The sequence below is a fragment of the Hyla sarda genome, chromosome 6, assembly GCF_029499605.1.
Source record: "Hyla sarda isolate aHylSar1 chromosome 6, aHylSar1.hap1, whole genome shotgun sequence".
Classification (NCBI taxonomy): Eukaryota; Metazoa; Chordata; class Amphibia; order Anura; family Hylidae; genus Hyla; species Hyla sarda.
In genome coordinates, this window is record NC_079194.1 from 32832750 (window position 1) to 32854920 (window position 22171).

The window sequence follows — 22171 nt, forward strand, 5'->3', positions numbered from 1 at the left end:
CTTATTGTAATATTTTTTCTCTGTCAGAATATGAAGCTGCCGGATTTGGTTATGGGAATGCATCATCCTATGCTGTTCTCCAAACAAGAATTGGACACAACGATGACGCAACTATGTCTGCATTTGTCAGAACAAAGCATGATATGGGGGTTTTGTTTGCTATTGGAGACTCTGTTCACTATGAAATTATAGTTTTCCTGGAATCTGGGAAATTGACAGCAAGAACTGGAAATGGTGTTCAGGTTACAGGAAAACATAGTATCAGTGATGGTCAAGATCATCTGCTGAACGTGAAACTGACAGAGAACAAGCTGGATGTGTGGACCTCATCACAACCACTGGATTCTATATCTATACAGATCAATAGAGAACGGGATTTACGTTTTCTTTACATTGGAGGACTGGACGATCAATTGGAGACCATTAAGTGGGGAGGGCATTTTAAAGGTTGTATCCAAGATCTGAGGATCAATGGCGCACCACAAGAATTCTTCACTGGTTCCGAAAATTCAGGAAATGTCATTTTAGTCAATTTAACAAGAGGCTGCCTAAATGATACCAGCTGCAAGGTGAGGGGGAAATGTGAGGAACATGCATACAAAGATGGGCTGGATGGTTCTGATAAAAAGGGGTACTCTAGAGGGAAAAAAAATTCTCAAATGAACTGGTGGCAAAAAGCTATACAGATTTGTAGATGAGCAGAAGAACAAGGAACTCCAGCTCAGTTGCAGATCAATATGCCATCTTTATTCACTGGATGCTACACGGATCACAGGTAAGACAGGATGTTACGCGTTTCGGCCAGGTGCTGGTATGAGTAAGGCCAGTACCTGGCCGAAACGCGTCACATCCTGTCTTACCTGTGATCCATGTAGCGTCTAGTGAATAAAGAGGGCATATTAATCTGCAACTGAGCTGGAGTTCCTTGTTCTTCTGCTTCCAAGTTCTTGGGTGCAGTCCGCACTCTGCTCCGTGCTCGTGTCGTGGGCTTGGGGCGAGCTGATTCACATTTACCTCTTGCAAATTTTAAATTACTTCTATTTTAAAATCTTAATCCTTCCAGTACTTATCAGCTGTTGTATGGTCCACAGGAAGTTGCGTAATTCTTTCCAATCGGACCACAGTGCTCTCTGCTGACACCTCTGTCCATGTCAGGAACTGTCCGGAGAAGGAGCAAATCACTATAGCAAACCTATCCAGCTCTGGACAGTTCCTGACATGGACGGAGGTGGCAGCAGAACTGGAAAGAAGCAGAACTGGAAAGAACAGTGGTCAAACTGGAAAGAAGTACACAACAAATACCCCTTTAGTTATGGAAGCAAATAAGGTTGAATATAACCCATCACCTCTCTTGATGTGTGTTATAGTAATACACAGTACCGAATCATCTCTGTATTCTGCCATTCCTTTGTTATTCGTCCTAAACAATCATGAATAAATTAACAACTGATAATTACCATTGCACTTGCTGAAAGGGTTGTCCCACCCTAAAACTGCATATTCATTGTACAGGTCATAAAAACGAACTATGTTTACCATTTCCATGCTTTTAATGCTATGGCATTTACTCTCAGAGCATGGTGCCAGCTGGTGTTCAGAGTATATAGCAATGTGCATGTCCACCTGGAGAGCTGAGGCTGGAGGACACACATGCTCAGTCACTCCCCACACAGCCAGGTCTTTGTATAGTGATCCTCTGTTCACTGCAGAGCAGTCATTAGAAATAGCTCTCTTGCTTGTCAGAGAAGGAGCAGAACTTCGGCAGAATAGTTGAGAAGACACTTTCTACAGTAGGAGGGACTACATTGTCAGCTGCCAGAAGGGGAAGGAGATGGATTCCGTCCAGCGATCACTTTACCAAGCAACAATGAATAGCAGCAGCTCCAAGGACACATGGAAGCATAATATAAGTCCTTTTAGGACTTTTGGTATGGAAATGCTTCACGAGATAACCCCTATAAAATGATGTTCCTACATAGTCTGGCACTGTCAACACTCATTGGACAGTGCCTGTGTAGGCAGGGGCATAACTTCTAGGCTCTGATGCCAAATCTGCAACAGGGCCCCATGTGCCATTTATAATACCGCAACTATGAACGAAAGGAAAAGCGCTCCTAGTGTCACAACGTAACATGTACGGTGTGAAATTCAAAAGCAATAATGCTCACCGAGGAGAGTTGTACTGCGACCAAGTACAACTATGGTGTAAACGTAGAATAAACCCTCAACGGGCGAAGCTTGACAGCCGCTCCTGGCAACACAGGTGAAGCACTCAGACGGATCCCTCCAAGGAACAGCACAGAATAGAGCCGGTGTACAAAACTCCAAAGGTAAAAACTGTTTTATTTACCCGGCATGCAACGCGTTTCGCTGGATGACCAGCTTCATCAGGCAGGCCTGATGAAGCTGGTCATCCAGCGAAACGTGTTGCATGCCGGGTAAATAAAACAGTTTTTACCTTTGGAGTTTTGTGCGCCGGCTCTATCCTGTGCTGTTCCTTGGAGGGATCCGTCTGATTTATAATACCGGTCTCTTATGGGGTACATGTGCCTTGGGGCTCCTTTAGGCACCAGGGCCTTGATGCGACTGCTACCTCTGAACCCCCTATAGTTATGTCCCTGTGTAGAGTGTAGAGACACCAACCAAATGGTAACATCCAGTTTATCTAGAAGGAATGACAAAAATATCCAATGCTAAGATCCAAGTAAAGATGCTTCATGAAGAATACAGGTGTTTACTAAAATAGACATCTTAGGAGAGCTGATAGATCCTCTTTACATACTAAAATATAGCATTTTGACCCAAATGATCAAACATTAATAGCTTAATCTAAGCATCATGTTGTTGAAATCACCACTTAAATTAAAGGCTATGGACATCTTAACATTGACTTTTTTTTATTATTTATGTGCTTACTACAGACAAGCTTAAGTGACCTTTAAAACAGTCTTCATTATTAAAGTCCTATTAGTTTGCTGCTGTAGAGTAAGTGTAACTCCTTCACATAGCTGGCTGTTCTGATGCTTCTGCTATATATCAGACAGCACACTGCTCCCGACTCTGTCAGGTCTCTTTGCTCACTGCCTTCTTTCTGTCAGCAGTCAGGAGTGGGTCATACATGACAGAGTAAAGGGTTAAGGGGGGGGGTAGAGGATCCAGTTTTCTGGGAAGGGCAAATTACTGTGGCTGTATATAGGGAGAATAGAAAAGGGGAGGGACTGGGAGCGTCAATTATAGAGCTTTGTATCAGTTTAAAGGGCGGAGAGAGAAAGCGAGGTAGACTGCTGCTGGTGGTTGCATAAGACCAGTGTTTTCCAACGGCCAACAGCTGTCCGTGCATGCTGAGAGTTGTAGTTTTGCAATAGCTGGAGACACACAGTTTGAAAAACACTTTATTAGACATTCTTCAGCATCAGTGTATGTCAGCACGATGGAGAGGGGATGCCTCATGGGCTGTAGAAGAGGAAATCAGTACAGAAATGAAGCTGTTCTAATATAGAGAACTAGTGAACCCAGCAGCCTCTTGGATACACATATATCACATCCAGAATGTGTTACTGGTAAATCTAGAAAAGTCTAAAACTAGGAGCGGGTTGCATATTGGGGAGGGGGGTCTGATAATGAATATAGCACTATCATAACGTGTCAACATCTATATTTGTCGAAGGTGTCCATAGGCTTTAAATATGGATTGGACACGGTAAAATCAATTGAGATTTGGGATTAGCATTTTAGACAATCGATGTAGAAGAGAACGCGCTCATCTGCGATGTGTATACATGATAAGAATACTTAACAACCAATTTCTTGTCGCCTTAGCCCGGCCTTTGCCAGAATGGAAGTGCTTGTACAGATGGCAATGATTGCTCGTGTTCTTCAAATACACAAGGAAAGACATGTGAAGACCTAAAGTGGTGCCAGCTCACTCAATGTCCTTCTGGATCTGTCTGCCAGCCTGTGCCTGGAGGATATGAATGTAAGTACGGGGATTAGAAATGACATCCTCCATACAGCCTAAGGTCCCCGGAGCCAGTTAGAAAATTCATTTAGACCAAAAAGACACAGAAACACAATTTATCTAATTGTTATTCCTCAAAATAATAATTCTTAATGTTTATCAGTTTCCAAGAGCCAATAATCCCTTAAGGACTGAGCCCTTTTTCGCAATTCTGACCACTGTCACTTTAAGCGTTACTAACTCTAAAACACTTTTACCGAATATTCTGATTCTGAGACAGTTTTTTTGTGACATATTCTACTTTATTTTGGTGTTAAATTTTCAGCGTTACTTGCATCCTTTCTTGGTGAAAAATCTCAAAATTAGAGGGCTTCAAAGTAGAGCAGCAATTTTCAAAAATTTCATGAAAATTGCAAAATCTGAAGGGACAGATGTTACAGAACTACAACTCCCAGCATGCCTGGGTGGCCTAGGCATGCTGAGAGTTGTAGTTTGGCAACATCTGGAGGGCTACCGTTTGGGCACCACTGTAACAGTGGTCACCAAACTGTGACCCTCCAGATGTTGCAAAACTACAACTCCCAGCATGCCCAGACAGCCTTTGGCTGTCTGGGCATGCTGGGAGTTGCATTTCAGGCTTCCTAGTGGTTGCCACAGTAAAGATCACTTTACTTTCACTTTCATTTCTCCCCCCCCCACCGACGATTCCCTACCTGAGCCGTGATTTCCACTGGATGACTGCGATGATCGCCGGGCCCCACGCATCTTCTCCTCAGGCACAGGACTCCATCTTCTCCCCTCGTTCTGCCCGACATCCAGGGGTGGGCAGAACGGGGGGGGGGGGGGGGGGGGTTCCATGGCAATTCCTTGCCCTGCGCTGCCATTGGTCAGAACTCAGTTCTGACTAATGGCAGGGGATAGGAGGAGATCGCAGCACTGCGACTTCACTCCTATGCCTTTAGGCTGATCGGGGCTGTCACTGACAACTCCGATCATCCCTATTTTCCGGGCGTTCGGGTCACCAGAGACCCGATCAGCCCGATATTGGAGAAAATCGCATGTCTGAATTGACATGCGATTTTCTCTGATCGCTGACATGGGGGGGTCTCGGGACCCGATTTCAGCAGGCATCCTGATCCGGTCCCCAACCGGCTAGCGGCGGGGACCGGAATTCCCACGGGCGTATCCATACGCCCTGCGTCCTTAATGACTTGGGATGCAGGGCGTATGGATATGCCCTGCGTCCTTAACAGGTTAAAGGGGTACTCCAGTGGAAAAAAAAAATGTAATCAACTGGTGCCAGAAAGTTACACAGATTTACAAATTACTTCTATTTAAAAATCTTAATCCTTCCAGTACTTATCAGCTGCTGTATGCTCCACAGGAAGATGTGTGGATATTTCCAGTCTGACCACAGTGCTCTCTGCTGACACCTCTGTCTATGTTAGGAACTGTCCAGAGCAGGAGGAAATCCTCATAGCAAACCTCTCTGCTATGGGCAGTTCGTGACATAGACAGAGGTGTCAGCAGAGAGCACTGTGGTCAGACTGGAAAGAAATTCAAAAAGAAAAGAACTTCCTCTGCAGCATACAGCAGCTGATAAGTACTGGAAGGATGATGATTTTTCAATATAAGTAATTTAAAAATCTGTTTAACTTTTTGGCACCAGTTGATTTAAAAAAAAAAAATTCCACCGGAGTACCCTTTTAAACAGATTTTTCTGGGGGAAAATAAGTGCACTCAAAAAAAAATTTCTGCATGCTCTTCTCCTCGCTCCCCCACTGCCAACTATTCCAGTTCCCGCTGCAGTTCTTTTCTTTCTCCTTCCAATAACGTGTAGGCCCAGTAATTGGCTAGACAGGTCCAAAATGTCATCAGAAGGTGAAGGAAGACGATGCGGGGACCAGAAAAGTTGACAGTGGCAGCAGCAAAGGAGTGGGAGAGGTGAGTATGCGTTTAAATTATTTATTTTTTTACCATGAAAACACCTTTAAATATTTTTCAACTTGATGAAACTTCTACCTATAGTTACGGTATTTTAAATGTCTAGTCATCGGTAGTCTTCTCTCACCATCTTGGGCTTCCCCCAATTTTATTTGCCCTGCTAGAATCTATGCTTCCTCCTTCCTGCTAAGATGGCAGCCACTGCCAGTTGCTGTCTCCTTCTTTAATGTCCTCATTTTAAACCTGTATACTACAGTCATGGGTGTGTCTATTATCATTGAGGGTGTGTATATTATCATTGAGGGTGTGTCTATTAGCATTGAGGGTGTGTCTATTAGCATTGAGGGTGTGTCCATTATCATTGAGGGTGTGTCCATTATCATTGAGGGTGTGTCTATTATAATTGAGGGTGTGTCTATTATCACTGAGGGTGCGTCTATTATCATTGAGGGTGTGTCTATTATCATTGAGGGTGTGTCTATTATCATTAAGGGTGTGTCTCTTATCATTGAGGGTGTGTCCATTATCATTGAGGGTGTGTCCATTATCCTTGAGTGTTAATATATACACCTATATGGATCATTACAAGTATAAATCCTCCCAGGCCTGGTGCAAGGATTTTTGCCACCCTAGGCGAAAGCTAATTTTGCCGCCCCTTGGCTCCACCCTTTGACACACACCCCACCTTACTACTGGGTTGACACACTGAATCAAACCTCCTCCTTATGTCATCACCTTACTACTTCATGTAACTACCATATTACTGGGGTGATACACTGTAACTAACCCTGCGCCTGTCAGCCTCAGATGCAGATTATTATGGTACTGGGGGAGAGGATATTGGGGTGGGAGGTGGGGGCTGTGTGGTTGGGTTCTGCTAGATGGGTGGGTGCTTCGGATTGCTGCGGGCAGAGCGGTGCCCCCATCAAGAGTGCGCTCCAGGCGGCTGCCTATTTTGCCGATCGGCAAAGCTGGCCCTGAATCCTCCTTCCTTGTGGGCTGATCTAGTACACCTTAGATTGGGGGTGTATCCTTTACTGATTGGATACTTCTGTGTGCATATATGGTTTACTCTGTAACCAATATCCCCCACCCTCTATGTCTAGTGAAATATATTGTACTGTGTCAGTAAATTCTAAATATATGTAAATAGTATCAATTAAGCCTTAGACACTAAACTCTTTGATGCATTGTGTGTATATTGTGCCGTAAAATATCATATTTCCAAATACTTAAGATTTCTAAATGTTTTTATTTGGAATCTCAGGTATTTCCAATGCATTATTCCATGGTAATGGACAAGCTGTCAGTTTTAGAAGCAACGGGAAAATAATGAGGGACCTCACCAACCTAACCATTGGCTTCCGCACCGTAGACTCTGAATCTGTGCTCCTCCACGCCCAACGAGAACCTGAAATCATCAGGGTTAACATCCGGGACACCTTTCTACATTTTCACCTGCAGAGCAGCAATGGCCTTGATGCTGTGAGTCTCTTAAGCAAGGAATCTGTGAGTGACAGCCGGTGGCACACAGTCACCTTGTCCATGACGGCTCCTGGATCCCAGTCCTCAACATGGCAAATGGAAATAGATGGAAAGCCGGAGAAAACGATCAGCTCTCTCACAACGGGAAACCTGAACTTTCTCAAGGAAGGCACAGAGATTTACTTGGGTGTAGACAAGGATGGAATGAAGAGTAACTTTACTGGATGTCTCGGCACGGTGCTCATTGAAGGAATACACTTACCATACTTTGCCGATAGTGATTATTTAATGGTTAAACCACAAGCAGAGCAATTCGTGAAGACCTCTCCTGAGATTGTTGACATCAGATGCCTAGCATCTGACCCCTGTGCCTCTAACCCATGTATGTTTGGAGGCAGCTGCCGTGATGTGTTCACCCACCCAGTCTGTACTTGTCCTGAAGGGCGAAGTGGAGATGTCTGCGAAACTAAAACCACAGAGTGCCTGCCGAACCCTTGTGCACATGGTAACTGTACTATTGAAGCTGATGGTTACAAATGTGAGTGCGAGGCTGGTTACACAGGACCCAACTGTGACTACATCAGCTGTAATGGTCATCTTTGCGCTAAAGGTGCCACCTGCACTGGGGGAGCCAATGGATTCTATTGCCTCTGCCCTCCTAATGTCACAGGGCAGCACTGCAGGTGAGTACAGGGCCAACCTCATGATTTAGGTTCCTGTATTCAAATATAGTATTTGGTGTCCACTCTAAAAGTTGTGGTTAGTCGTGGAATGTGGGAACTGTCCACGTTTGTGCATTTCCATAACTGCACCTTCATTCTTATGTCCTTCACAGTTTGTCCTCATCATCTGAGAAATCATCTATGAGTTGGGTAAGAATGTATGTATCATCTATCTCTAAGTTATGTGTGTAGGCTATATAACTACCTAAGCTTTATGAGCCCTGCTTCATAGCTCTGCATTTAGAAAATTTTGTACTGTATTAACTTTTAATTCCCAAGCATGTCCAGAGAACATATGGTGGGAAGGATAGACATGTTAAAGGGGTACTGCAGCCAAAATAAACTTTTCTCCTATCCACAGGATAGGGAATAAGTAGTTGATCACGGGGGTTCCCACCGCTAGGACCCCCTGCGATCTCCAGAACGGGACCCCGACTCGCTCACTGAGGAGCGCTTCTCGTCTACCGCTCCATTTGTTCCCATGATGCCCGAGTGCTGGAGTGCCCATAGAAATCAATGGAGCGCATGCACGGCTCCTCAATGAGAGCCAGGTTCCGTTCCGGAGATTGTGGGGGAGTCCCAGCAGTTGGACCTGCCAGTATCAGCTATTTATCCTCTATCCTATGGATAGGGGATAAATTAATTTAGGCTGCAGTATACCTTTTAAACATTGGATTTGTGTGGATCTGACCAGTCAGTCATGCAAGCTGATGCTCCATTCAACTCTTTGAGATCCGGCTATCTGCATTAGTCCTATAGAACTGAATGGAGCAGAAGCCGAATCCCAACGGACACTTCAGTACAATGGAGGGGTTGAGGTATCCCATTCTTGTGATTAGTGGGGTCCCATCAGTCTAGCCCCCACTGATCAATCATATATCACCTTTCCTGTGGATAGTTGAAAAATATTGTTTGTAGGAGAACCCCAAAACCAAAGTTAACTCTTTGGACAAATTCATTTCCATTGGTAATCTCTTTATTGAATTGGTCATGGCCATTTGGTAAAGCTTCATCCTCGTAATGAAACCCTCTGCTTGTAGCCCTTATAAGCAATGGATGAGCTATTGGTTTGTCATTCCATCTCTAGCTCACAACTGTACTGATGGCAGAACCAATGACGCAGCGGAATAGTAGCCATAGTACAGAAACATTCATAGTTATAGATTATCAATCAGCTGCATCTTAGCCAACATTTCACATTCAGGCCCTGCAGAGATTGATGTCAAGTAAAAGATCAATTTGGATTCCTTCTGTAGAGTACTTACTACTTCCAGACCCCCGAAACACAAAATATTAAAGGATATGGACACATTGGTACAGCATTTTTTACATTTTTGCTTTGTAAAGAAAAAAAAAGCCATGTTTTTTTTATATTCTGCTTAGTTTCTCCTCTACTTCCTGTGCAGTGTGCTGTGTGAGTTGCATTTTTTTCTAAACTTGTTCACAGCCTTATATGATTCTCCCCTGCAGACTGCCTTGTATATGTTCTCCTCTCTTTCTTCAGACTGTCAGCTGTCCTCCAGGGTTCCTCTCCCTCCTGTCCACTCATTAAGCTGATGTCTAACCCCCTCCCTGCTGCTATCTCTTAGGCTATGTTAACACAAGCGCACTTCCATGGGGATTCTTCTGCGATGTGCACACGGCAGGACTCCACCGTCCTCAGAAAGAATGGACATGTCTAAGCTTTCTTCGAATTCCGCTTGGAAATGCATTGCCGTCTATGAGCCGACACATTTCCTAGCGGTCCTTGCAACTGCTGTAAAATATTCAAATGTGCGGAATTCCACATGTAATCAACCATGTGAACAATGCCTAAGGGTCTATTCACACAGCAGAATTTCCACTTGCAGAATTCCGCCTCAAATTTAAGCCCATAGACCTCTATGGGATTCTGCACTCCCATTCACACTTCTCAATTTCCGCTTGTGGAATTCCACAAGCAGAAATTCAGAATTGTGAATGGGAGTGCAGAATCCCGTAGGAGTCTATGGGCTTCAATTTGAAGCAGAATTCCGCAATTGGAAATTCTGTCGTGTGAATAGACCCTAACTCTGAGAGACCAAAAAGTCAATCTGATGGATTTAGATCTAATCTTTCCTTGAGTAGCAGTTAAATGGTAGGAAATTTTTCATGAAGACCACTTAGAAAGTTGTTTTAGTTTTCATTCTGGAAACAAATAAAAACAAAAACAGTGCAAAAGTGCCCATAGCCTTTTGGGGGTTACATAAAAAAAAAAAAAAAAACGGAATCTCTTTCTACTCAAGAGCTGGACTAGATGACTATTCCATGTTATTTTTTGGGAAACCATTAAAATTAACTTATTAATTACCAGCAAAATTTGGAGCAGATACACTGATTCAGTAACTTTGTAAAATGTTATTCTTTTCTGGGATACATGTTGAGTAGATACAGAGAAATTAAAATCTACTTTCATACTTTTAAATAATTTTTTGGGCAGATCTTGTGCCACTTTTCTCAATAATACCTCAAAAGTTTATATTGAAGAAGGCTTAACAAAGAAATGTATAAGTGTCATGTGTAGGACAGGGTGTCTACATCCATTGCGAGATTGTCTGAACATCTTACAGCAGATCTTTATGCCTTATTCTTGGCAACTTCTCCACAACTATAGAAAACAAGTGACAGATATATATATATGTGTGTGTGTGCAGATTGCCTATATCAGTCTACTTGTCTTGCTTAGTTGCATCTATACGGTGTGGAAGATTAGCTCAGTAGAGATGGGCAAAAGGCATAAACATTAGTCAGAGACAGTGACACAGTTCAGATGCAGGACTTCTCCTGCTCTTTGTTGCAGCACAAAATATACAGCCATATTTTCACTGGCACAAAGTAAAACAAAACCTGGTTTTCTATGCACTAACTACACATTTTCTTGCCCCTACTATATTAGTGGCTTACTTCCAGCCACCCGACAAAACAAGCTTCCAGTGTGTTACCTCAAACAACTGTGAATTGTCCCAGGAGAGGCTAGCAAACGCCAGGACCTCAGATTAAGTTGCTCACAGCCTCTCAGTGCAGACTGATTTTCAGATTGGTCTAAAACCCAGTGATGAGCTGTCTTCAGCACCTGTGCTGATCTGGGCTCATCCGAAAAACTGGTGTGGCCCCTATAGTGGGATAAAAGTTGCATAAAAATCCAGGCCCGAAAGTAGGACTTATCAAAAGTCCCTAGCAAGCTAAGTTTTGCCAAAGATTTAACCATCTCCTGGATTCCCCATATCTCACCCAGCTTCTCCTAGATGAGAAATGTGCTTAATGGAACCTGGTGTCCACAAAACGACAGGTACCTTGGGAAAATATAGCGACTAACGGTCCTTTCACTATCTCACAATGGTAATTGCAAAATAATTGCAGCAGGCCACAAATTGTGTGTGAGAAACAATTTTATAGAAAGATAATCAAAAAGATGATTTATTTTTAAATAATGTTACATGTCCAGTGTGGTATGGCTGTGATGTAGTGTCTGTAATATGCTGTAGATGACCGCTGAAAATAATAATAGTAATAATAATAGTGTAATCCACTACTGTGCCTGATGTTTTATGGCGCACCGTATATCTATATATAAATATATATATATATATATATATATATTTATATCTCCTGTGAGAGTGTATGTTCTCCGGTTTCTAAGTCTTCCTCCTATTTGATGGCCTATCTTTCTTATTTTTGCAGATTTAATGTAATGCCTTCCATTTTCTGCGGAGATGAAAAGAAAAACATAACCTGTTATAACTACAGCAACTGCACTGAGGTACAAGGAGTGCTAGGATGTTCTTGCAAACCTGGATTTACGGGAGAGAGGTAAGTTATACTATAAACAGCCATTATGAATTATATGCATGTGTTACATTAGTATTTTCTTATCATGTATTGTAATTAAAGTGTAGGGAGTTGTTCCTTGAAACACTAGTCCAAGAAATCTTGGAGACAACTGTTTGGCGAGCAGACAAATCCAGACACTATGTGAGGGGAGGTATCAGGTACTTAGGTCAGAGATGTATGGAGGTGGTTGTGGACGGCCTTGGATGTCATTGTTGATCTGAATGTCCTGAGCAATGGGAATCGGCAGAGGAGGAACAAGGGGAGAGGTGGATTAACTGGGCAGCAGAGCTGAGGGTAGATCGGAGGGGTGCAAGAGTGTTAGATGGTAGGCCACAGGGAAGGATGTTGGAGTAGTCAAGGAGGGATTTGATGGGTCAATGCTCTAGAATTTTTGTTGAGAGTCAAAGTTGAGAAAAGACTGGATTTGAGATATTTTTTTGTGGTGGACATAAGGGCTTGGGTGTGTGGTTTGAAATATAGGGCAGAATGAAAAGTTATTTTGTGATGCAGTGGACTTCTAGTACTGGGGAAGAGCGGAGCCATTGACTGTGACTGATATGTGTGGTGCGGGGTTAAGGTGAGATTGGGGAAAGATGATGGGTTCAGGTTCTTCCATGTTGAGTTTTAGAAAGTGAGAGAAAGGGAAAAAAAAAGTTGATAGACAGTAGAGAAGTAACATCCAGGCCAGAGAGATAAATCTGAATGTCATCAGTGTACAAGAGGTACTGAAAGCCATGGAATTCCCTAGGCCAAAACTACGGAGAACAGTAGGGGTCCTGAAATAGAGTCAAAATAGAGAGTGGGCAAGGAGGTGGTATGTAAGTAGGTAAGTGAAGATCCAGGAGAGGAACAAGCCTGTGATGTACAAAGATGAGAGAACTTGTACAAAGTAATGTAGAAGACAGGTTGAGAAGGAAGAACAAAAAGAAATGTTGAGGGCAGAGGACAGATTTAGAAGGAGGAGCACAGAGTACAAGGTAATGTAAAAAGCAGATTACAGGAGTAGAAGGAAGAGCACATAGCAATGTAGAGGGTAGAGGACAGGTTTAGGAGCAGAATCACAGAGTAATGGAGAAGGTGGAGGACAGGTCTAGAAGAGAAGCACATACAGTAGTAATGTAGAGGGTGGAGGACAGGTCTAGAAGAGAAGCACAGAGTAATATAGAGGGTGGAGGACAGGTCTAGAAGAGGAGCACAGAGTAATGTAGAGGGTGGAGGACAGGTCTAGAAGAGAAGCACATACAGTAGTAATGTAGAGGGTGGAGGACAGGTCTAGAAGAGGAGCACAGAGTAATGTAGAGGGTGGAGGACAGGTTCAGAAGTAGGAGCACAGAGTAATGTAGAGGGTGGAGGGCAGGTCTAGAAGAGGAGCCCAGAGTAATGTAGAGGGTGGAGGACAGGTCTAGAAGAGGAGCACAGAGTAATATAAAGGGTAGAGGATGGGTCTAGAAGGAGGAGCACAGAGTAATGTAGAGGGTGGAGGACGGATCTAGAAGGAGGAGCACAGAATAATGTAGAGGGTGGAGGATGGATCTAGAAGGAGGGGCACAGAGTAATGTAGAGGGTGGAGGGTGGGTCTAGAAGGAGGAGCACAGAATAATGTAGAGGATAGAGGACAGGTCTAGAAGAGAAGCACAGAGTAATGTAGAGGGTGGAGGACAGGTCTGGAAGAGGAGCACAGAGTAATGTAGAGGGTGGAGTACAGGTCTGGAAGAGGAGCACAGAGTAATGTAGAGGGTGGAGTACAGGTCTAGGAGGAGGAGCACAGAGAAATGTAGAGGGTGGAGTACAGGTCTAGAAGAGGAGCACAGAGTAATATAAAGGGTAGAGGATGGTTCTAGAAGGAGGAGCACAGAGTAATGTAGAGGGTGGAGGACGGATCTAGAAGGAGGAGCACAGAATAATGTAGAGGATAGAGGACGGGTCTAGAAGAGAAGCACAGAGTAATGTAGAGGGTGGAGGACAGGTCTGGAAGAGGAGTACAGGTCTAGGAGGGGGAGCACAGAGTAATGTAGAGGGTGGAGGATGGGTCTAGAAGGAGGAGCACAGAATAATGTAGAGGATAGAGGACAGGTCTAGAAGAGAAGCACAGAGTAATGTAGAGGGTGGAGGACAGGTCTGGAAGAGGAGCACAGAGTAATGTAGAGGGTGGAGTACAGGTCTAGGAGGAGGAGCACAGAGTAATGTAGATGGAGGAGGACAGGTCTAGAAGAGAAGCACAGAGTAATGTAGAGGGTGGAGGACAGGTCTGGAAGAGGAGCACAGAGTAATGTAGAGGGTGGAGTACAGGTCTAGGAGGAGGAGCACAGAGAAATGTAGAGGGTGGAGTACAGGTCTAGGAGGAGGAGCACAGAGAAATGTAGAGGGTGGAGTACAGGTCTAGAAGAGGAGCACAGAGTAATATAAAGGGTAGAGAATGGTTCTAGAAGGAGGAGCACAGAGTAATGTAGAGGGTGGAGGACGGATCTAGAAGGAGGAGCACAGAATAATGTAGAGGATAGAGGACGGGTCTAGAAGAGAAGCACAGAGTAATGTAGAGGGTGGAGGACAGGTCTGGAAGAGGAGTACAGGTCTAGGAGGGGGAGCACAGAGTAATGTAGAGGGTGGAGGATGGGTCTAGAAGGAGGAGCACAGAATAATGTAGAGGATAGAGGACAGGTCTAGAAGAGAAGCACAGAGTAATGTAGAGGGTGGAGGACAGGTCTGGAAGAGGAGCACAGAGTAATGTAGAGGGTGGAGTACAGGTCTAGGAGGAGGAGCACAGAGTAATGTAGATGGAGGAGGACAGGTCTAGAAGAGAAGCACAGAGTAATGTAGAGGGTGGAGGACAGGTCTGGAAGAGGAGCACAGAGTAATGTAGAGGGTGGAGTACAGGTCTAGGAGGAGGAGCACAGAGTAATGTAGATGGAGGAGGAAAGGTCTAGAAGAGAAGCACAGAGTAATGTAGATGGAGGAGGACAGGTCTGGAAGAGGAGCACAGAGTAATGTAGAGGGTGGAGTACAGGTCTAGGAGGAGGAGCACAGAGAAATGTAGAGGGTGGAGTACAGGTCTAGAAGAGGAGCACAGAGTAATATAAAGGGTAGAGGATGGTTCTAGAAGGAGGAGCACAGAGTAATGTAGAGGGTGGAGGACGGATCTAGAAGGAGGAGCACAGAATAATGTAGAGGATAGAGGACGGGTCTAGAAGAGAAGCACAGAGTAATGTAGAGGGTGGAGGACAGGTCTGGAAGAGGAGTACAGGTCTAGGAGGGGGAGCACAGAGTAATGTAGAGGGTGGAGGATGGGTCTAGAAGGAGGAGCACAGAATAATGTAGAGGATAGAGGACAGGTCTAGAAGAGAAGCACAGAGTAATGTAGAGGGTGGAGGACAGGTCTGGAAGAGGAGCACAGAGTAATGTAGAGGGTGGAGTACAGGTCTAGGAGGAGGAGCACAGAGTAATGTAGATGGAGGAGGACAGGTCTAGAAGAGAAGCACAGAGTAATGTAGAGGGTGGAGGACAGGTCTGGAAGAGGAGCACAGAGTAATGTAGAGGGTGGAGTACAGGTCTAGGAGGAGGAGCACAGAGAAATGTAGAGGGTGGAGTACAGGTCTAGGAGGAGGAGCACAGAGAAATGTAGAGGGTGGAGTACAGGTCTAGAAGAGGAGCACAGAGTAATATAAAGGGTAGAGAATGGTTCTAGAAGGAGGAGCACAGAGTAATGTAGAGGGTGGAGGACGGATCTAGAAGGAGGAGCACAGAATAATGTAGAGGATAGAGGACGGGTCTAGAAGAGAAGCACAGAGTAATGTAGAGGGTGGAGGACAGGTCTGGAAGAGGAGTACAGGTCTAGGAGGGGGAGCACAGAGTAATGTAGAGGGTGGAGGATGGGTCTAGAAGGAGGAGCACAGAATAATGTAGAGGATAGAGGACAGGTCTAGAAGAGAAGCACAGAGTAATGTAGAGGGTGGAGGACAGGTCTGGAAGAGGAGCACAGAGTAATGTAGAGGGTGGAGTACAGGTCTAGGAGGAGGAGCACAGAGTAATGTAGATGGAGGAGGACAGGTCTAGAAGAGAAGCACAGAGTAATGTAGAGGGTGGAGGACAGGTCTGGAAGAGGAGCACAGAGTAATGTAGAGGGTGGAGTACAGGTCTAGGAGGAGGAGCACAGAGAAATGTAGAGGGTGGAGTACAGGTCTAGGAGGAGGAGCACAGAGAAATGTAGAGGGTGGAGTACAGGTCTAGAAGAGGAGCACAGAGTAATATAAAGGGTAGAGAATGGTTCTAGAAGGAGGAGCACAGAGTAATGTAGAGGGTGGATGACGGATCTAGAAGGAGGAGCACAGAATAATGTAGAGGATAGAGGACGGGTCTAGAAGAGAAGCACAGAGTAATGTAGAGGGTGGAGGACAGGTCTGGAAGAGGAGTACAGGTCTAGGAGGGGGAGCACAGAGTAATGTAGAGGGTGGAGGATGGGTCTAGAAGGAGGAGCACAGAATAATGTAGAGGATAGAGGACAGGTCTAGAAGAGAAGCACAGAGTAATGTAGAGGGTGGAGGACAGGTCTGGAAGAGGAGCACAGAGTAATGTAGAGGGTGGAGTACAGGTCTAGGAGGAGGAGCACAGAGTAATGTAGATGGAGGAGGACAGGTCTAGAAGAGAAGCACAGAGTAATGTAGAGGGTGGAGGACAGGTCTGGAAGAGGAGCACAGAGTAATGTAGAGGGTGGAGTACAGGTCTAGGAGGAGGAGCACAGAGTAATGTAGATGGAGGAGGAAAGGTCTAGAAGAGAAGCACAGAGTAATGTAGATGGAGGAGGACAGGTCTGGAAGAGGAGCACAGAGTAATGTAGAGGGTGGAGTACAGGTCTAGGAGGAGGAGCACAGAGAAATGTAGAGGGTGGAGTACAGGTCTAGAAGAGGAGCACAGAGTAATATAAAGGGTAGAGGATGGTTCTAGAAGGAGGAGCACAGAGTAATGTAGAGGGTGGAGGACGGATCTAGAAGGAGGAGCACAGAATAATGTAGAGGATAGAGGACGGGTCTAGAAGAGAAGCACAGAGTAATGTAGAGGGTGGAGGACAGGTCTGGAAGAGGAGTACAGGTCTAGGAGGGGGAGCACAGAGTAATGTAGAGGGTGGAGGATGGGTCTAGAAGGAGGAGCACAGAATAATGTAGAGGATAGAGGACAGGTCTAGAAGAGAAGCACAGAGTAATGTAGAGGGTGGAGGACAGGTCTGGAAGAGGAGCACAGAGTAATGTAGAGGGTGGAGTACAGGTCTAGGAGGAGGAGCACAGAGTAATGTAGATGGAGGAGGACAGGTCTAGAAGAGAAGCACAGAGTAATGTAGAGGGTGGAGGACAGGTCTGGAAGAGGAGCACAGAGTAATGTAGAGGGTGGAGTACAGGTCTAGGAGGAGGAGCACAGAGAAATGTAGAGGGTGGAGTACAGGTCTAGGAGGAGGAGCACAGAGAAATGTAGAGGGTGGAGTACAGGTCTAGAAGAGGAGCACAGAGTAATATAAAGGGTAGAGAATGGTTCTAGAAGGAGGAGCACAGAGTAATGTAGAGGGTGGAGGACGGATCTAGAAGGAGGAGCACAGAATAATGTAGAGGATAGAGGACGGGTCTAGAAGAGAAGCACAGAGTAATGTAGAGGGTGGAGGACAGGTCTGGAAGAGGAGTACAGGTCTAGGAGGGGGAGCACAGAGTAATGTAGAGGGTGGAGGATGGGTCTAGAAGGAGGAGCACAGAATAATGTAGAGGATAGAGGACAGGTCTAGAAGAGAAGCACAGAGTAATGTAGAGGGTGGAGGACAGGTCTGGAAGAGGAGCACAGAGTAATGTAGAGGGTGGAGTACAGGTCTAGGAGGAGGAGCACAGAGTAATGTAGATGGAGGAGGACAGGTCTAGAAGAGAAGCACAGAGTAATGTAGAGGGTGGAGGACAGGTCTGGAAGAGGAGCACAGAGTAATGTAGAGGGTGGAGTACAGGTCTAGGAGGAGGAGCACAGAGTAATGTAGATGGAGGAGGAAAGGTCTAGAAGAGAAGCACAGAGTAATGTAGATGGAGGAGGACAGGTCTGGAAGAGGAGCACAGAGTAATGTAGAGGGTGGAGTACAGGTCTAGGAGGAGGAGCACAGAGAAATGTAGAGGGTGGAGTACAGGTCTAGAAGAGGAGCACAGAGTAATATAAAGGGTAGAGGATGGTTCTAGAAGGAGGAGCACAGAGTAATGTAGAGGGTGGAGGACGGATCTAGAAGGAGGAGCACAGAATAATGTAGAGGATAGAGGACGGGTCTAGAAGAGAAGCACAGAGTAATGTAGAGGGTGGAGGACAGGTCTGGAAGAGGAGTACAGGTCTAGGAGGGGGAGCACAGAGTAATGTAGAGGGTGGAGGATGGGTCTAGAAGGAGGAGCACAGAATAATGTAGAGGATAGAGGACAGGTCTAGAAGAGAAGCACAGAGTAATGTAGAGGGTGGAGGACAGGTCTGGAAGAGGAGCACAGAGTAATGTAGAGGGTGGAGTACAGGTCTAGGAGGAGGAGCACAGAGTAATGTAGATGGAGGAGGACAGGTCTAGAAGAGAAGCACAGAGTAATGTAGAGGGTGGAGGACAGGTCTGGAAGAGGAGCACAGAGTAATGTAGAGGGTGGAGTACAGGTCTAGGAGGAGGAGCACAGAGAAATGTAGAGGGTGGAGTACAGGTCTAGGAGGAGGAGCACAGAGAAATGTAGAGGGTGGAGTACAGGTCTAGAAGAGGAGCACAGAGTAATATAAAGGGTAGAGAATGGTTCTAGAAGGAGGAGCACAGAGTAATGTAGAGGATGGAGGACGGATCTAGAAGGAGGAGCACAGAATAATGTAGAGGGTGGAGGATGGTTCTAGAAGGAGGAGCACAGAGTAATGTAGAGGGTGGAGAACGGATCTAGAAGGAGGAGCACAGAATAATGTAGAGGATAGAGGACGGGTCTAGAAGAGAAGCACAGAGTAATGTAGAGGGTGGAGGACAGGTCTGGAAGAGGAGTACAGGTCTAGGAGGGGGAGCACAGAGTAATGTAGAGGGTGGAGGATGGGTCTAGAAGGAGGAGCACAGAATAATGTAGAGGATAGAGGACAGGTCTAGAAGAGAAGCACAGAGTAATGTAGAGGGTGGAGGACAGGTCTGGAAGAGGAGCACAGAGTAATGTAGAGGGTGGAGTACAGGTCTAGGAGGAGGAGCACAGAGTAATGTAGATGGAGGAGGACAGGTCTAGAAGAGAAGCACAGAGTAATGTAGAGGGTGGAGGACAGGTCTGGAAGAGGAGCACAGAGTAATGTAGAGGGTGGAGTACAGGTCTAGGAGGAGGAGCACAGAGAAATGTAGAGGGTGGAGTACAGGTCTAGAAGAGGAGCACAGAGTAATATAAAGGGTAGAGAATGGTTCTAGAAGGAGGAGCACAGAGTAATGTAGAGGATGGAGGACGGATCTAGAAGGAGGAGCACAGAATAATGTAGAGGGTGGAGTACAGGTCTAGAAGAGGAGCACAGAGTAATATAAAGGGTAGAGAATGGTTCTAGAAGGAGGAGCACAGAATAATGTAGAGGATAGAGGACGGGTCTAGAAGAGAAGCACAGAGTAATGTAGAGGGTGGAGGACAGGTCTGGAAGAGGAGTACAGGTCTAGGAGGGGGAGCACAGAGTAATGTAGAGGGTGGTGTTTATGTTTAAATAAAGATAAAACTCCAGCGGTTAGTGATAGGTTGAAGAGATGGGTTGCGGCTGGAATAAACACAATAATAAGATTGGGGATTAGGTAGGGTAAAGTTCGGTCACATGCATAGTTGGTGTGGAGCGTGAGAATGTAGTTCTGTTAGAAAATCATGTTATAGAGAACTAGTATTGCAGGGATTGCTGGGCTGAAGTTGGTCTTGTGTATGAATTATGTGGCAAGGTGAGGTGAGATGGCAGAGGAGGCAGCAATGGATGGAGAAGGGAATTAAAAATGATAAATAGTTGGGCTTGAGAGACAGAGAAGATATGACAGTAGCAAAGTCATCCTGTTTAGCATTATAGAATTCATAGAAAGTATATTATGGTACTATGTAGAAAAAAATTGTAACAAAAATACTCCATTATGGCATTTCAGGTGTGAGATTGACATTGACGAGTGTGAATCCAACCCCTGTCTGAACGGAGGCATCTGCCAGAACCTGCCCAATCGCTTCCATTGCATTTGTGATATGAACTTTGCCGGAGACAACTGCGAGATTGATGTAAGCGACCTGTCATTCTATGTGTCTATGCTGTTGTGGCAAAATCTTTTCCAGTTATTGTCCTACCTGATCCTGCATATGGATGATGAGCCGGCAGTGGAGTGGGGGGAGCAGGATTACGAGGACTAGTAGGCAATGGATTCCAATGGTCTCCAACCAAACTCACCTAGGCTGGGTCTGAGCAGCACCTATCGGAGCAGGGAAGTGCATGAAAAATGCATGAATAAAAAGCACCAGTATTTTTTTACCATTTTTTTTTTTTTGTACATGCATTTTTCATACATTTTTTGACAATGACATTTTTATCCTATGGAAAAAGCCTATAGGAAAAAACTTTAGAAAATCAGGAATACATGGCTGTCTATGGGGACGGCAATGACCGCACAGTCCTAGCACCAACTGATTCAGTCAGCACCGGACACCCTCCAGCCGGAAATTCCTCATTATGAACTCTGCCTAACTGCGAAAACTACAATTTACATAAACATACAGTTTTTTACATATCAGAGATATCTCATAGGATACAGCTACTGTAACACTATTAATTTACTGTGCCAGACCTATATCTAGGGCAGTGTTTTCCAACCAGGGTGCCTCCAGCTGTTGCAAAACTACAACTCCCAGCATACCCGGACAGCCTCCGGCTGTCCGGGAATGCTGGGAGTTGTAGTTTTGCAACAGCTGGAGGCACCCTGGTTGGGAAACAGTGATCTAGGATGTTTCCGTTTTCTGAAATAGGACATTAGTAGAATACAAGTGAAGACCACACTAGCCGCTGTGACCTGTCAAATATCAAAATGTAGAATACCTTGTAACACATCTTCTTTCTTCTGTATTCATCACATTGTGTTTTCATCTCTTTTTGTACTACGTGTTTGTACTGTTCTTGTGATGTTTTTGTATTCTCTGTATATTAAAATCTATACTCATGATTTCACTGAATGTTTGCTGATCTTTTGTGTCGTCATTTCATTTCCTTTCTTATCATCATCAACTTCTTCGTCTTTTGACAAACTCTTTTTCCAATATAGATCTCTGCTTGCAGTCATTCAGCAGAAAGATTGTTCCATACCAGGAGTACCTTTTACTTCTACTAAACTATATGCAGTATACACAGTATCACTGACAAATTGACACAGAAGTGTCAATATAGCTTTTTATAACCAAAAAAAAAAACACTATCCAAATGAAGCTAAAACAACAGTTTATTCAATTCATTAAAACCCTTTTACATCAAAAGCTATAAATACATACAAATATCATATAAATGGATAATTCACCAATGAAGAACACCGGTATATCCCGACGCGTTTCTCCGTGTATCTTATAACATACAGCGGTTCATCAGGGGATCATAAGTGAAATATATATAAGAATGGGGGAAGTTCCCAGAAAAATAAATAACAATAAATATAAGCATATGGAGCTAAATGCAATATAGACACATTACAAAGACAGGCAACATAAGCAATACAAAGATAACAGCAGAATGTGAGCACTTAAAGGGGTACTCTGGTGCTTAGACATCTTATCCCCTATCCAAAGGATAGGGGATAAGATGCCTGATCGCGGAAGTCCCGCCGCTGGGGACCCCCGTGATCTTGCACGCGGCACCCCGTTTGTAATCAGTCCCAGGAGCGTGTTCGCTCCGGGTCTGATTACCGGCGACCACACGGCCGACGGCGTGTGACGTCACGCCTCCACCCCTGTGTGACATCACGCTCCGCCCCTCAATGCAAGCCTGTGGGAGGGGGCGTGACAGCTATCACACCCCCTCCCATAGGCTTGCATTGAGGGGCGGAGCGTGACGTCACACAGGGTGGAGGCGTGATGTCACACGCCGTCGGCCCTGTGATCGACATTAATCAGACCCGGAGCGAACACGCTCCTGGGACTGATTACAAACGGGGTGCCGCGTGCAAGATCACTGGGGTCCCCAGCGGCACTCCCGCGATCAGGCATCTTATCCCCTATCCTTT

General features: G+C 45.1%; 1 protein-coding gene across 7 annotated transcripts in view; it reads left to right on the forward strand.

The window, feature by feature from the left end:
* The window catches only part of CRB1 (crumbs cell polarity complex component 1), a 211066-nt gene that overhangs the window by 175696 nt on the left and 13199 nt on the right, over positions 1 to 22171 (forward strand). For 5 of the 7 annotated variants that reach the window (XM_056523446.1, XM_056523447.1, XM_056523445.1 and 2 more), the window contains 6 exons: positions 28 to 569; positions 3820 to 3976; positions 7170 to 8070; positions 8223 to 8267; positions 11809 to 11937; positions 20066 to 20192. In XM_056523446.1, the coding sequence (XP_056379421.1) occupies positions 28 to 569; positions 3820 to 3976; positions 7170 to 8070; positions 8223 to 8267; positions 11809 to 11937; positions 20066 to 20192 (1901 nt within the window). Of the gene's footprint in view, positions 1 to 27; positions 570 to 3819; positions 3977 to 7169; positions 8071 to 8222; positions 8268 to 11808; positions 11938 to 20065; positions 20193 to 22171 lie in introns of those variants that run through there. The other 2 variants (XM_056523451.1, XM_056523448.1) reach the window with 2 other exon arrangements.